General features: G+C 55.5%; 1 protein-coding gene across 4 annotated transcripts; it reads left to right on the plus strand.

Moving 5' to 3' along the window:
• The first annotated feature begins 1,006 nt into the window (after window positions 1-1,006).
• On the plus strand, window positions 1,007-11,073 carry TOR4A (torsin family 4 member A). Of its 4 annotated transcripts, none has more exons than XM_075111949.1 (2): window positions 1,007-1,336; window positions 8,202-11,073. In XM_075111949.1, the coding sequence occupies exon 2, from the start codon at window positions 8,241-8,243 to the stop codon at window positions 9,807-9,809; it is 1,569 nt and encodes a 522-aa protein (XP_074968050.1). In that variant the 5' UTR covers window positions 1,007-1,336; window positions 8,202-8,240; the 3' UTR covers window positions 9,810-11,073. The 4 variants fall into 4 exon arrangements, with proteins under 4 accessions (XP_074968050.1, XP_074968049.1, XP_074968051.1 ...); XM_075111948.1 differs by lacking the exon at window positions 1,007-1,336 and adding an exon at window positions 3,963-4,291; XM_075111950.1 differs by lacking the exon at window positions 1,007-1,336 and adding an exon at window positions 4,207-4,295.
• The last annotated feature ends 2,397 nt before the right edge of the window (window positions 11,074-13,470 follow it).

Below are 13,470 nucleotides of genomic sequence, written 5' to 3' on the forward strand. Positions count from 1 at the left end.
TGTTCGTGCGTCTTGCTGATGCGCCCGTTTAGGATGCAGGAGGGCTGACAGTGCGGAGGGACCCCGTGGGAGCAAGGGGCTGGAGCAGCAGCAGAAATTCAGGGCAGATCAAGACCTGGTGGGTGATGCACAAGGGAAAAAACCCACCCAACAGCCCAAGCTATCGGACCGTGGCTGTGGAGTCAGGGCAGCCGGTAGCGCTGCAACAAGGGCAGCTTGATGCTGAGAAAAAGGACCTCTGGGTCTGGACATGATCTTGTGGGGCCAGATCCTGTACACGATGCCTGCCAGGGGCTGCTGCCTCCCCGTCAGCTTGGGCAGTCCTACGCCAAGGAAGCTGCTGCCCACCATCGATCTGATTATTTTATTATATACTTTTATTCTTCCCTTTCTGGAGATGCAGGAGGGCCGGCTCCGAGGTTGGGGGCTGCTCGGGGGTTTCTGTATACCCACTTGGGTACCATTTCCCCCTCTCTACTTGCAGGCTCTCACTTTCTGTTTCAGGGGTCCCTGCCTGCTCCAGGCTTCGTATCCATGGGGTGTATTTCTGACCTTTGCATACATTTTCCCGGCAGCTCCGAGCCTGTGACCTTTTCAGCCTTCTTTAGCTTCTTTTTTGACAGACTTCCTCCTTTTTTGCAGGGTTTTTCCAGGCAAGGCCGGCACTGTGGGTATGGGAAGCCCCTGTCCCAGTGCTGCCAGGGCTCACCCTGGACCCATTCTGGGGTCTCAGCTCCTGCAGCCACCTCCCCGCCCCAGAGGGACCTTTTGCCCCAGGGATCCACTTGCCTTATTCTGGCTTCCCAGGGGCATGGCGAGGCCGGGAGCTTCTGCATGTGTCCAGGTTGCAGCTGCTGCTAATCAGCTCTGGAGGTGTTTCAGCTAAAAAGGCGAGGTGCAGAAAAATAAAGGGGGGGGGGAAATCTTTAATTGTTGTATAAGCTGGTGCCCAGCCGTGAGGGGCCGTGCAGCTCTCCTGACCTCTGGCGATGCTTTCTGGTGGGTACCAAAACCGGGGGCTGCCCATGACTTCTGGGTAGCCAAACCAGTGGGTGCTGGTCAGTGATTGGTACCAAAACCTCGGCTTGGAGGTCACTGTCTCCCCGTCCCTGGGGCTTTCTTGCCCCTTTTCCCCCGGGGTGCCCCACGGCGGGGCAGAGCTGCGGGAGAGGCTGTGTTTGCGCAGGATTTGCATTCGTGGCTCTGCAGGAAGGGCCGTGGCACCCGCGGCCGCTCCTCACCGATCCCGGCCCAGCAGCCGTTTCCTCCCTTCGTGGGGCCTGGCCGGGGGGACCAGCCTCAGCAGCAACAGGGATGCAGGGCTTGTGACCCCGAGGTGAGTGGGGGTGACTTGGGGTTGGGGGGAGAGAGGGCTGGCCCCGATCCGCACTTCTTCTGCCCCTGCACTAGACTTCCCCGCTTGCATACAGCCCCCACCCCACTGCAGTGCCCCATTGCATGTGTACAGCCCCCTCAGTGTAGTGCCCCAATGCACAGGCATGGCCCCCCCAGCTGCACTGCCCCCCTGCACACACACAGCACCCCACAGCCCCCTGCTGTGACCTGGTCCCCCCCAGTTCAGAGCCTCCCACACACAGCTCCCCTGTCACGCTGCCCCGATGCCACGCAGCCCTCCCCATTGCACACGGGGGCCCCCCAATGCGCTGCTCCCCCACCTGCACACAGACGCCCATTGCACTGCCCCCATGCAGCCCCCCATCCCATTGCATCGCCCCAGTGCCTGCACATGCCCCCCTCCCCCCAGGATATCCCCTCCCCGTGGCACCCAGCAGCACGGCAGCCTGCTCCCCCCACTCTGGGGTGCTGGAGGTCCCTCAAAGCCCCGCAGCAGGGACGCAGCCCCCACCCAGGGGCCATGGCAGTGGCAGCAGCACAAAGAGGTATTTCGGCCAGGGACATGGGGGGGGGGGCTGTTTTCCATGGTCCTGTCCCCACCTGCCCGATGCGCCACGCCGGAGGGATGTCCCCTCGTGGGACACCTTTTGGTGCCAGTGATGTCCCTGCCCCATCCTCCTGCTCCCACCAGGCGCCCCCCCCCCGCTTTTTTGGCAGCTACCCCGGACTGAGCTGATGATTTCGGAGGCCGGTTGGTGTTGACACCGTGACAGTGTCCCCAGCTGCAAGTGCCAGCCCTGTATCACCCTGTGTGCCTCACCCTGTCACCCACACGGGCACCCCGTGTCCCCTGGGTCGGACAGCAGCTGGTGGTGGCCATGCTGCCGCACATGGGTCCCTGTCCCCATGCACCACTGGGCCCCCCCAACACCGCGAGGGTCCCACGCAGGTCAGTCCCACGTCCCCACCATAACCAGGAACTTACCACCCTCTGCTCCGGCCGTGGTCCCCAACATCTCTCGCTGTCCCTGCGGCTTGGGAAGGATTTAGAAACCCTATTGCATGGGCAGGGTGAGCATCCCTTGTGAGCACACTTTGAGCCCTGCTTCCACCCTCCCTTGGGTTCCTGCTGCGTTTCGGAGGCTTCTTGGCCCCCCAGCACCCCGGGGATGCTTGGGATGGCTCGTGCTCCTTCACAATTACAGCAATACCTTTTTCTTTTCTGGGCTGTTGAGGTTTGCTAACAGCCTTCAGGTGGTGGCTGGGAGCTTCTTGCTCCTCTAATTGCTTCTTTTAGGGTTTTTTGGGGGCATTGCTTTTATTTTTTTAAATGATGTTCAACCATGCTGCTTGTTCAAAGCTTTTCCCTTGCAAAAACCTGAATTAGACAGAAAAACCTCTGTTTCCATGGCTGCTCCCAAAATGCCTGCCCAAGCTCTTCCTGAAGGGACCTCCAGCTCGGGGTCAGCCCTGCCAAGCTTCCTGACTCCGAGAGCAGCTCCCAGCCGCTCTGTGCCAGTGGCCATCCTCCAGCTAAGCTAAGCTCCTGTGCCTTCGTGACACAGAAATCCCCACATTTGCAAGGATTTGTTAGGCAAATCCCCCTGGCCGCAGTGGAGGCACATCTGGCCACCCAGCACTGGTCTGGAGAGACCTTGTGGATCTCCAGGCTGGGGTGAACCTGCTCAGAGCATCCCCTCCCCATGGAGATGTGGAGACCCTCATGTGCATCACAGCCAGGGTGGGATTTGCACTGTGACGGTCCAAAACACCCCAAACTGGAAGGGTTTTCCCACCCCACCCTCCCGCCCCCCCGTTTTTGGTCCTGGGCAGCCACTTTCCAAGGGAGTGGGTTCCAGCTGGGGTTTTATCCAAAAATAGGAGCTTGGTCAGCAAGACACCGCTTCGGGGCTGCTCTGGCTTTGCCAAATGGCCTTGTTTTTCAGGGAAAAGCTTTGGCCAGGTTGTGCAAGCACAGGTGAGAGGCAGGGGGGGTCTGGGTGGGTTTGGTAGGGCTAAAGGAAAGTTGAGCTGCCGGTGGAGGTGAGGAGGAGCTGCGTGATGAGCCTCGGCACCGCCGGGTACGGAAAAACCCCGCTGCTTCCTCATTCTCTCTTATTGCAGCTGATGGAAGAAGCGGCTTTTCCCCAGGGAGTTTTTATGCAGCAAGGGCTCGGGGTGCCCACGCCAGCTCTTCCAGAGGCCAGTCCCGTGCAGCCTGGCCCAGCCATCCCCTCGTCCCTCTGCCGTGGGGCTGGGGGCTGTGAAGGGGCCAAAAGCCTCCGTGGGCTGGGGGTGGCTGGGGGCAGTGGAGCAGGAGCCCAGGGACAGACAAATCAGCTACTCTGGATTTGCTATTTTTTTTCCAGACTCACTATCTTTTATGGACTCACAATTTTTTCCCAGATTACCTCTATTTTCTGCTTTCCCTGTTTTCCTTGCTGGGAAGGAACCTCGTCCCCGAGCTGTACCAGTACTGGGTCAGCCCAGATAACCTCTCTTCGCAGCATCACTGCTTTGATCTTCACTGGTGACGGGCTCCGGGCTAATTACACCCCAGAGGGTGGGGATGTTTTGCCCAGACTCAGGGCTTTCGAGGCCACACAGGCGATGAGCTCATCCTGCTGCCCCGTCCCTGTCCTGCTGCGGCTGCCTGGGATTCGTGTTTCTCTGCACGATGCCGCTGTGACGGCAGCTGCCGAGGAGGGCTTTGAGTGAGAGGGGGGAGAGAAAACCAGCTGGTGGCGGCCGTCCGGTGGTGCGGGGAGAAGGAAGTGCTGCCACGGGCCACTCCTCTTTGCCATTTCCTCTCCGCGGTTGGGTCTTTGTACGGATGAGAGAGAGGGGGGAAGAAGAGCAGCTGGCCCGTCCGAGGCCGGAGGCTGGGCTCAGTGGCCGAAGGAGAGCACCGGCGGCCGGCCCCGAGGGAGACGCTGTGGGTAACTGTGCTTGGTTCGGCTCCCCCGTCCCGCTCCCCACCCCGTGGGGGGTCACTGGGGCACCCCTTGGCCTTGGCTGCTTTGAGCTCCATTCCCACCACTGCCTCCTGCTCATCCCCAATTGGTGCCTTTCCACCAAAAACTGCCCTGGTTTTGTGGGGACCCTCCTGTTCCTGCCATTTCTGGATGCTCCAGGCTCTTCCCCTCTGCTTGTTGCCTTTCCCATTGGTCTTGGTCTTTAGGGCTCAGCAAAAAATTTGGGCTGGGAGTGGGGCTGGTGGGGTTTGGTGGCAAGCAGGCTTTTGGGGTGGTGCAGGTGGGTTTGGCATTGCCCTGGCTATCACTGCTGCGCTGTGTTTTTGGGGAGGGCGAACACCTGCACGATCCAAACTAAGTGAATCACATTTCTCAGCTTGTTTCCAAGCGGTGCCCCCAGGAAGCTGCAGCTCGGGGTGCTGGGGCCATGCCCTGCACTGGGGCCGTGCTGGCCTCTGCCACTATTCAGGATTTCTGCTCCCGGCCACCGATGCTGTTTGATCCGCGACCCCCACTGCGAGGGGACATTTTGCTCTGCTTTTCCCCCTGGAAATGCTCGGTTTTGCCACTTTCAGCGGCAGGATCAGCCTTTGGGATTTTCCAGCTGGTCCCTTTTCCCAGCAGCTTTGCTAACCCAAAGAGTTTGGGGTGCAGCTCTGTCCTCTCCAATGCCATCCTCGGGATTCAGCAGCTGGCACTTTAACTGGGGACACGTTTCTCCAGCTGGTGTCAGGTTGATTACTCCTGCAGACCAGATGCTTTCTACCCACGAATGCTGTCTGCCCAGAGGCTGTCCCCATCCCGCTCCCCTCCCGGCCTGGCTGCCTCCGTCTGCCCACACAGGCTCGTCTGTTGTGGAAACCCTGTTTTAGCAGGAACAGGGTGACACACGAATGCAGATGTTAGAAGGGAAGAGTTAAAGGAGGAAAGCTGGAGTTTTCTCAGGAGCATTTCCAAGAGCTAAGTGCAAGCGTCCCCATGGTGTTGCCAGACTCAGCACAGAGCAGCAACTAACGGTGTTTACACGAGCACTTGTGATGCTGCAGACCTAATCGTCAGGTTCTTTTTCCTATTGTTTTCACCAAACATTTAATTAAGTTGCTGAAAGTGCATCTCTGCAGGCTGGCAGCGCTGCTGGGCTGGCACAGCTGCCTGCCCCGGCCCCGATCCGATGTTGAGCAGGCAGGGGCTGCTCTTAGCAAATAGCAAATGCCCTATGTAAATACCAGCAGGTAATAGGAACTGAGTCATGGTATTAGTAGTATTATTATATGCATGACTGGACAGATTTCTTGCTGAAGATGGGATTTGGTCTCTCTGCCCTGACTCGCTCAGCTCATCTGGAGTGTTGGGCATCCCGTGCCGGTGGGATGGGGATGTGCTTTTGGGCTCTTGGCTTTTGGGAAAGAGGGTCGGTGGCATCTCCCAGCTAATGAATGCCTGGTCCTTGCCGGTTTCCATCAGCCTCGCGGGGGCCTTGGGCTCCCCACGTGGACACAGTGGTGGTAGGAGAGTTGGCTCCAGGCTGCGAGGAGCTGAACTGCTTCATGCTTCTGCCGGGGCTACAGATGGGCAGGATGGGGTGGCATCCTGCTCTGTGTTGGCAGCCTCCACGGGGGACCGTTGGGGATGTCTTGCTTTTTACTGCCAGTGTCTGTCTGCTCCCTAAACCTTTTCCCATAAACTCCCACAGCTCTCCCCTGGCATTTAAGCAACCCCCTCCTACACCTGCATGGGTTTTGGGGCTGAGAAAACACCACATGTTTGTGTCGATAAGTGTTATGGCCTGGAGGGTTGTCCTGGCCCAGGCCAAGCTCTGTGGTGTCTCTGCTCCCTAGGGACCCTGGTGTGTGGTGGTCTGTGCTGTAGGGGCTGCTCCCCAGTGGCTTTGGGGACAGCCATCCTGTTGGGGACCTTCAGGTGCTGTGTGAGCAAGGCGAAGCATGCAAGATGGCAAGAAGCAAAGGTGTGACCCCAGGGTGCCGTGGGGACAACCCAGGGTTCCCGGGGCATCCCTGGCAGTGGCATGCCTGGCAGTGGTGGCCCCAGCCCTCCTGCCCAGTGCCGCCTCTGCACCTGCCTGCAGGAATCTCGTCTGGCTGGTTTCACTCTGGGCACGGCCAAATCCTGCACACCATCAACGATTAGTGCTGGGGAGTTGCTCGCCCCAGCTCGGTTCCCATGATGAACTGGCTGCCGGCACATGGTCCAGAAATCAACTTGTCCCCATGGTGGGGTGAAGGCTTTGCTGTGTGTCCCGCCATTTCAGAGGAGCCGGGAAGGGAGCAGGGCGAAGCGAGGAGGCGGCTGGGAGCGTTTCCCAGCGCCTGCGACTCCCCTGGCTGCCCTTTCGTTCGCTGCGTGCTGTCAGGCGGCCGCCTGCGTCAGCCCTGCGGTGGGGGAAGTAAAACCTTCGCCAGAGCATGACGTTTTGCAGGTTGGTAACTTCCTGCTGAGCTGAAGCGAGTTAATAACAAACCCTTCAGGGACCTCTTCCTCCTCCCCAGAGACGCAGTGCTTTTGGTAAAACCTAGAGTTGATTTTTCTGGGCGGCCAATGAAAGCGGCTTTCCTTGCCCTGCCCGTGCCGGCTTCCTGCTCTTGGGGTTGGCAATGTCGCCATGGCAAACTGTCCCCTTGCGTCAGTGCTGCTGTGGCCCAGAGCAGCAGGGAAATGTCCTCCCACTGTGACACAGCTTCTGCCACCACCGGCTTGGTGCTGGGCAGGGATGGAACTGACCCGGTGCGGCAGCACGTGGAGGCGGTTGTGCGCGGGGTCCTGCTGCGTGGCCTCATCCAGGCCTAGAGAGCTGTTTTCTCTTGGGGGCTTCCCTGCTGGGTCTATGCCTCTTGTCATCTTGTCCCGCTGCCGGAGTACAGCCTCTCCTCTTCCTCCTTGTTCGACAATTGAGGTTTGTCCGTCCATTCTCCATGCAGACAGCGATTCTCATGGATGTTCATGTCCCCACACTCTCCTGTGTGCTCTGGGGTCTTGTGTGGGAAGGACACAGCGGCTGCCGTGTGTCCAGGGGTGCACGTGAAGGACCGCGGGGGCAGGAGGGTCAGGGTGCTGCGGGGCAGCCCGGCTCCTCTCCCCACAGCTGTGTGCTGCTGGCGGGCTTACTCACAACCATGTCGGTTCTCTGCAACCTGTCTGAGCCCTGCCATCGGGGGAAGCCTGGGGAGCTGCGGGACGAGGGCTGAGCGCTGGCTGGATGCTGCCCTTGCCTCCTCTCCCTGCTGGCAGCGCCCGGTGCTGCCTGGCGTCCCCATTGGCACAGCTAGGAAAAATCCCGCCCGAGCAAGATGCCACCACAACCTGCACGGCCCAGGCGTTCCTGCAGCAAGTTCCTCCCATGCACACTTCCACACCCCGAAAGGTCTCTGCAGGTGTAGGAGTGACTGTTTTCTATGGGGTGTGCGCATGCTGATGCGGAAGAGTGGTTTTGTGTCTTGCCTATATTTAGCAGATGTAAGGCAATAGGACGGGGCAACTCTGGTTCGGACCACGGGTCTGTCTGTCTGGGGCCCTGCCTCTTGCTCATGGGAGCAGCACGTAGCAGAGCTTTGGCTCCAGCCAGCTCCGAGCTTTCCTTCTGCGTGTGAAGGCAGGGTTGGTTTTGTGATATGTGTGGATTTGCATTTATTTACACTGAATTTCATCTGTAGTTTTACATGTCTAGAGCATCTTCCAGACAGTTAGCTTAGGTGTGAAAGTCTCTCTGTGCCACCTTGCCATTGCTGATTGCTACAGGTAACTGTTCTGCCTATTAGAAAGTAGGGTATGTGTCTAATTCGGCTGTTATTGGTTACTTCCTGATCTTACAAAGATTAATTTTACAATGTCTTTTTTTTTTTTTTTTTTTTTTAGAAAGAAGATAATGTGAATGGGCTGGAAGAACCAGACGAGATGGACAGAGAGCTGCCCTGCACTGGGGTGGATGGAGAAGTGTCCTCTGCCACGGAGGATCTGGGAGGAGAGATGCCCTGTGCGGAGAGCGGTACTGAAGGAGATGTGTCCTGTGCTGAGAGTGATGCAGAAGGAGAGATGCCCTGTGCTGAGACCAACACAAAAGAAGAGGCACATCCTGCTGAGAGCAGCGTGGAAGGAGAGATGCCCGGCACTGACAGCGACGGGGAAAGGGGGATGCCTTGTGCCAAGAGTGATGCAAAAGAAGAGGAATCTTGCTGTGAGAGTGATGGGGAGGAAGTACTGGATACTGAAATCCCTGCTGCTTCAAAGAAAATGTCTTCTATTTCTTCTCCCTTGCGAGCAATCATCCGCCTGCGACGACGATACCGGGTGCAAAAGAAAAGCCGTCTGCATTTAGAGCTCCCTCGAGAAAAGTCTTCAGAGCTTGTCCATACGAGGCTGCTTCAGAGGCAGCTTTCCCTGAACCGGACTAGCCTGTATGGTGCTTCCATGTCCTTCTTTAATCAGACCGGCTTGGAAACTTCCCAGTACTTCACCTTTGACACATCTGTGGAGCAGTATGCTATGAAAAAATGCAGGCGGAAAAAGAATCGAAGGAAATCTAGGGTAGTACTTTATCCAGATAAAACAAAAAGATACCTTCCAACAGAGGAGAAGAGCAAGGCAAAACGCTGCCTCCTCTTGCTCATTGTCATTATCTTCTTCCAGATTCTCAATGCAATAGAGAACCTGGATGATAACCTCCAAAAATACGACCTAGATGGTTTGGAGAAAACAATGCACCGGGAAGTATTCGGGCAGAAGGTTGCTGTGGAAAGTATTATGGAATTGTTGAAAGACTATCTGGCTACCCACATGCACAACAAGCCTCTAGTAATCTCTTTAAATGGCCCGACAGGAGTTGGGAAGAGTCATGTTGGCTGGCTGCTGGCCAAACATTTTCGTTCTGTCATGGACAATGACTTTGTGCTTCAGTACTTTGTTATGCATCACTGCCCCAGCGGGGTGGCTCCTCTTACTTGTGAAATAGATTTGTCTAAGAAGATTTCTGACATGGTTACAAGAGCTGAAATAGAAGAGAAGATACCAGTGTTTATTCTGGATGAGGTTGAACTCATGTCTCCAGTCCTGCTGGATACTCTCAGCCGATTCTTTCAACCCAATCAAACCAATGAGTTCCTCAATGCCATCTACATTTTAATAAGCAACATAGGAGGTAGTGAAATAACAAAGTTTGTTATCCAGAATGCATCTGCTGAGCTTTTGCATCAGCAAAGGGGAGTTGAAGAACTGCTGAGCATCGTCCAGCCAGTACTGATCAACACCCACCCCCTCTGGAAATCTGCAGACATCATCCCATTTGTTCTTCTGGAGAAGACTCATGTCATAAACTGCTTCCTAGAGGAGATGAGGAGGGAAGGGCTGTATCCCGACCAGAAGCATATTGAAAATTTAGCAAGTCAGCTCAGTTACTACACTACAGGGGACAAGCAGTACTCCAGCACGGGCTGCAAGCAGGTTGTGGCCAAAGTCAACCTGCTGTAGTGACTTACTGCAGAGGCCAAGTCCTGCTCTCACAATTCGCAAAATTCTGGGCTTATGGAGGAGTACGTTACAGCAGGCTGTGGTCAGGGTAGCCTTTCTCAGGCCTGCACTGGCTCTGTCCTGGGCAACGTAGGGGGACGGCAGCCCTGGATCCTCTGCATCATGGTCTCTCTTGTCCTCCAGATGCTTCACTTGTTCCTAATGTTCTGTGAATAAGGCCCCAGCAACAAAGCCCAAGCAACCTCCCATTAATTGCAAGATGCTTTGTTCCTCACATGCTCATTTGGGATACCTTGTCATTAAGAAGTTGTGAGATGAGACCAGACGCTGTGGGATATAAACAGTAGGAGTAAATAGTCACTGGGTTACTGCCTCTGAAGTACATGTAGCTGTGTCTTACTCCTTCTCCAGGCTCACAGTCTTCAGCTCTTTGCTTTTCTTGGCCCTGGCTGGTGTTGGGCAGAGCAGAGGCCGTGCTGGACACCTGGGAGAATTGCGAGATTTTGTGGCTCCTCATTCCCCAAAAAGTGTGGGCACTCAGAGCTCTGCTTTCTCCAGCTCCTACGTGACCGCGAGCTCTGGGGACTGTTTTTTGGACCTGTTCCTGAGTTCTTGCTCTTCTGAGCTCATACCTGAGCTCACCTTTGGCACCTCCAGTGAGATTTCTGCCCTGCAAGTCTGTTTAGGCTTGCCTTGAAGACTGCTCAGCTGTGCCAGCCAGTGCAGAAATAACCACCGATTGTTTCAGGGCTGGTGGTGGCAACTTGTCCTGAGAGCTCTTCTGCATTTTGCTTCTGGGTACACTTCACCACGCTCATTATCTAGAAAGCCCAAAATAGCAACTGACATATATTAAGCAACACACACAGGAAAAGACAATTTGGGCTGTCTGGGCCAAGTGCAGTGGGAATCCTGGGCTTGTTCCCAGTCCTGCGAGGCCAAGAAGAGGTTCTTTACCATTGAGACCCAGGGGAGAGCATGCTGCATGGAAGCACCTCAGGAAAAGCGCATGTCCTTGTTTTGAGCAGGCAAACTGAGCAGATATTTATGATATTGCTTTTTCAGGTTTTGGTTTTGTGCCTAAGACCCCGTCTACAATTTGCTGTGAATCACCATATACATAATCCTGTGGATGTTTTCACTGATTTTTGATTTGCCTCTTTCTAATAGTTGGTCTCCAAAGACTTCAGTTACAAACTCCTGCTTCCAGAGCTATTGTCAGGAATAAATCCAAACTATCCTGAATAAAATAATTCAAAGTACATTTCCTTTATTTGACTGAAATATGGTTTTCCTCCCAAATTTCTCTTCTGGACCAATGTAGCTGCACTGCCATGCCTGTGCTTCCCGGTGGCTCGGACTGGGAGCAAGGGCTTTGCTGTGTGGTTTTTGCAGACCACCTTGATGCAGAGTGTGTGTGCAGCTCCTCAGGGTATGCTCATGTTAAGCCACATCCAAAACCCACACAGTGCAGCAGTGCCAAAAGCTGCGTGCCACACAGCTCCTCCAACCCCCAGAGCCAGGAGGGGGGGACTAGGCTGGAGACCAGGGAACTGTGTCTTTGGCTGAGATGACGCTGGGCTGGAAAGCCTGTCCATGGTTTTTCCTCTTGAAATTATCCAGTGGAGAAGCCTTTTTCTCCTGCAGAACAGCCCATGAGAGGAGCTGGGCAGAAAGAAGGAAGGGCTGCTTGTGAAGCTTATGGGACGGGCTCTGAGTGAAACTAAGCCACCTTCTAGCTGCAAGCGTCTGCAAAAAGCAATGTATTTGAGCTGGTTTCCATAGCTTAGTGACACTTTACTACCAGGACTGTTAATATGTTTTTATCTTGGATAAGAAACAGAAACAACTCAGGGACCAGGATTCCCTTCCTCTTCCAGCTGGGAGAGGGACAGAGCTTATTTCTGGTTCCTTCTACCAAGGTCTCTTGTTTCTGGGAGAGGAACTCAAAGCCCGAAGAATATGACAGGAGAGGTAAATGTCACCCACACTGACTGGGTTTGTGAGCTAAAAAAGCCATCATTGTCTACAGTGCCGGGCTGCAGGGGTGCTGCTGAAGCAGGCACCCATGGGCACTGGATCGCAGACGGCTTTTGTCATGGCGTCAGGACCTGCAGCAGCGCTGATGACAGTGCTGCCTTCACAAGGGAGGATTTCGGGCTTCCAAGGGCTATGCAAGTGGCTGTAGGTACTGTGGGGATGCCTGTGTTGTTTTGGAGGGGATTTAGACTTGGTTTTGGATGTCTGCACTTGCGGTCTGCCCACAGGGTGTTCAGTTGTGCCAGAGGTCCCTGGGTGCCTTTGCACCAACAGTCATCCCGTGCAAGAGAGGAGGGTGACTTCAAGTGGAGCTGAGCATCTGCAGAGCTTGTTTTCATCCCGCTAAGATTCACCTGCCCTTAACCAGAGGTCTCAACCCTGCCACAAGCGAGCTCCTTCAGTTTTGCTGAGGCACCAGCCCATGCCTTTGTAGCTCCCACGAGCTGCATGCTGGGTGGCTCTGTGCTCACCCTGAGCAGCTCAGCACCCTTGGGCTCAGCAGTGTAGGGCTCCTCATGCCTCTGCTCAGGGATTCTGGGGACACACTGCACTGTCTTGCCTCCCCCTCCATCTCACCCCACTTCTGCGCATCAGCTCCATCCCAAAGCAAAGCTGTCCCAACTCTCTTGCAAAAGCCATGGGGTGTGCAGGCACCATGTGCACCTTGAAGACCTGCCAAGGTCTTTTCCTCCCACAAAGCTCTCAGTGCTAAGAAGTGGGGCTCAGCTTTCTGCTGCATGAAGATCACCTCATCCCTCGGCCAATGCTGGAGAGGACGATCTGGCCAGTGCTGCACAAGTGCCAGCCCTCCCCACATTCCCAGCCCACACAGCAGCTTGTACTCTGGAGGGCTTCATAAGAAAGCAAGGGAACCTCCAGGCCATGGAGAGGGCTCTCCCTTACAGAATATAAGGATGTCTGGCCAGGTTGTCCCTAGTCCCAACTTACCCCAGGACTTGGATCCCAGCTCAAATGGGTCTTCAGGTTGTCCCCAACCCCAATCTCCCCCAGGATCCCAGCTTAGACATCTGTCCATAATGTCCCCGGTCCCCAGGCTGCCCTGAGATCCTCTGCAAAGCCACCAGCCCTGCCAAGTGCTTTCAAGGCAGTGGAGCTGGCACATGGGTGATCTGCAGTGCTGAGCACCAGGAGCCCAATGGCTCATTTCTCAATGCTGTGTGCAAAGGAATCTGGTCTAAGGGAAAGGAACATCCTAGAAGATTTACACTTCATAGCCTCCCAAAATGGCTGTGCCAGGACCATTGAGGTTCTCCACAGGAGTGCACAGGAGCACTCTCATGCCGCCTCAGAGCCAGGAGAACCTCTCTGAGGCGTTCCTCATCACCGTAGCTGCTCCTACACATACCTGGCCAAGCCCATACCGCAGCACACTGCTGAAGGGCCAGGGTGATGCCCCCAGCTTCAGAAGTAAACACGTCCTCCTGCAGCACACCTGAGGCTGGAATTTGGGGAGCAAAGCACAAAGAGCATGGTGTTTGTCCTTGGTCCCACTCTGTCTCTTGGAGGCTTGGATGCTCCTGGCACAGGACCCAAGGCTTTCCTGGAGAGCTTTTTCTCAACAGGTATGGCTGAGATGCAGGTGTGTGGTAACGTGCTTTTG

This window comes from Phalacrocorax aristotelis, chromosome 17, assembly GCF_949628215.1.
Source record: "Phalacrocorax aristotelis chromosome 17, bGulAri2.1, whole genome shotgun sequence".
NCBI classification, from domain to species: domain Eukaryota; kingdom Metazoa; phylum Chordata; class Aves; order Suliformes; family Phalacrocoracidae; genus Phalacrocorax; species Phalacrocorax aristotelis.

Bases quoted from the DNA above. Each gene is read 5' to 3' on its own strand.
- TOR4A (XM_075111947.1), top strand. From the start codon at position 7,060: ATGGAACTGACCCGGTGCGGCAGCACGTGGAGGCGGTTGTGCGCGGGG. The intron at 7,243-8,201 runs GTTTGTCCGTCC...TTTTTTTTTTAG, and splicing joins CTCCTTGTTCGACAATTGAG to AAAGAAGATAATGTGAATGG.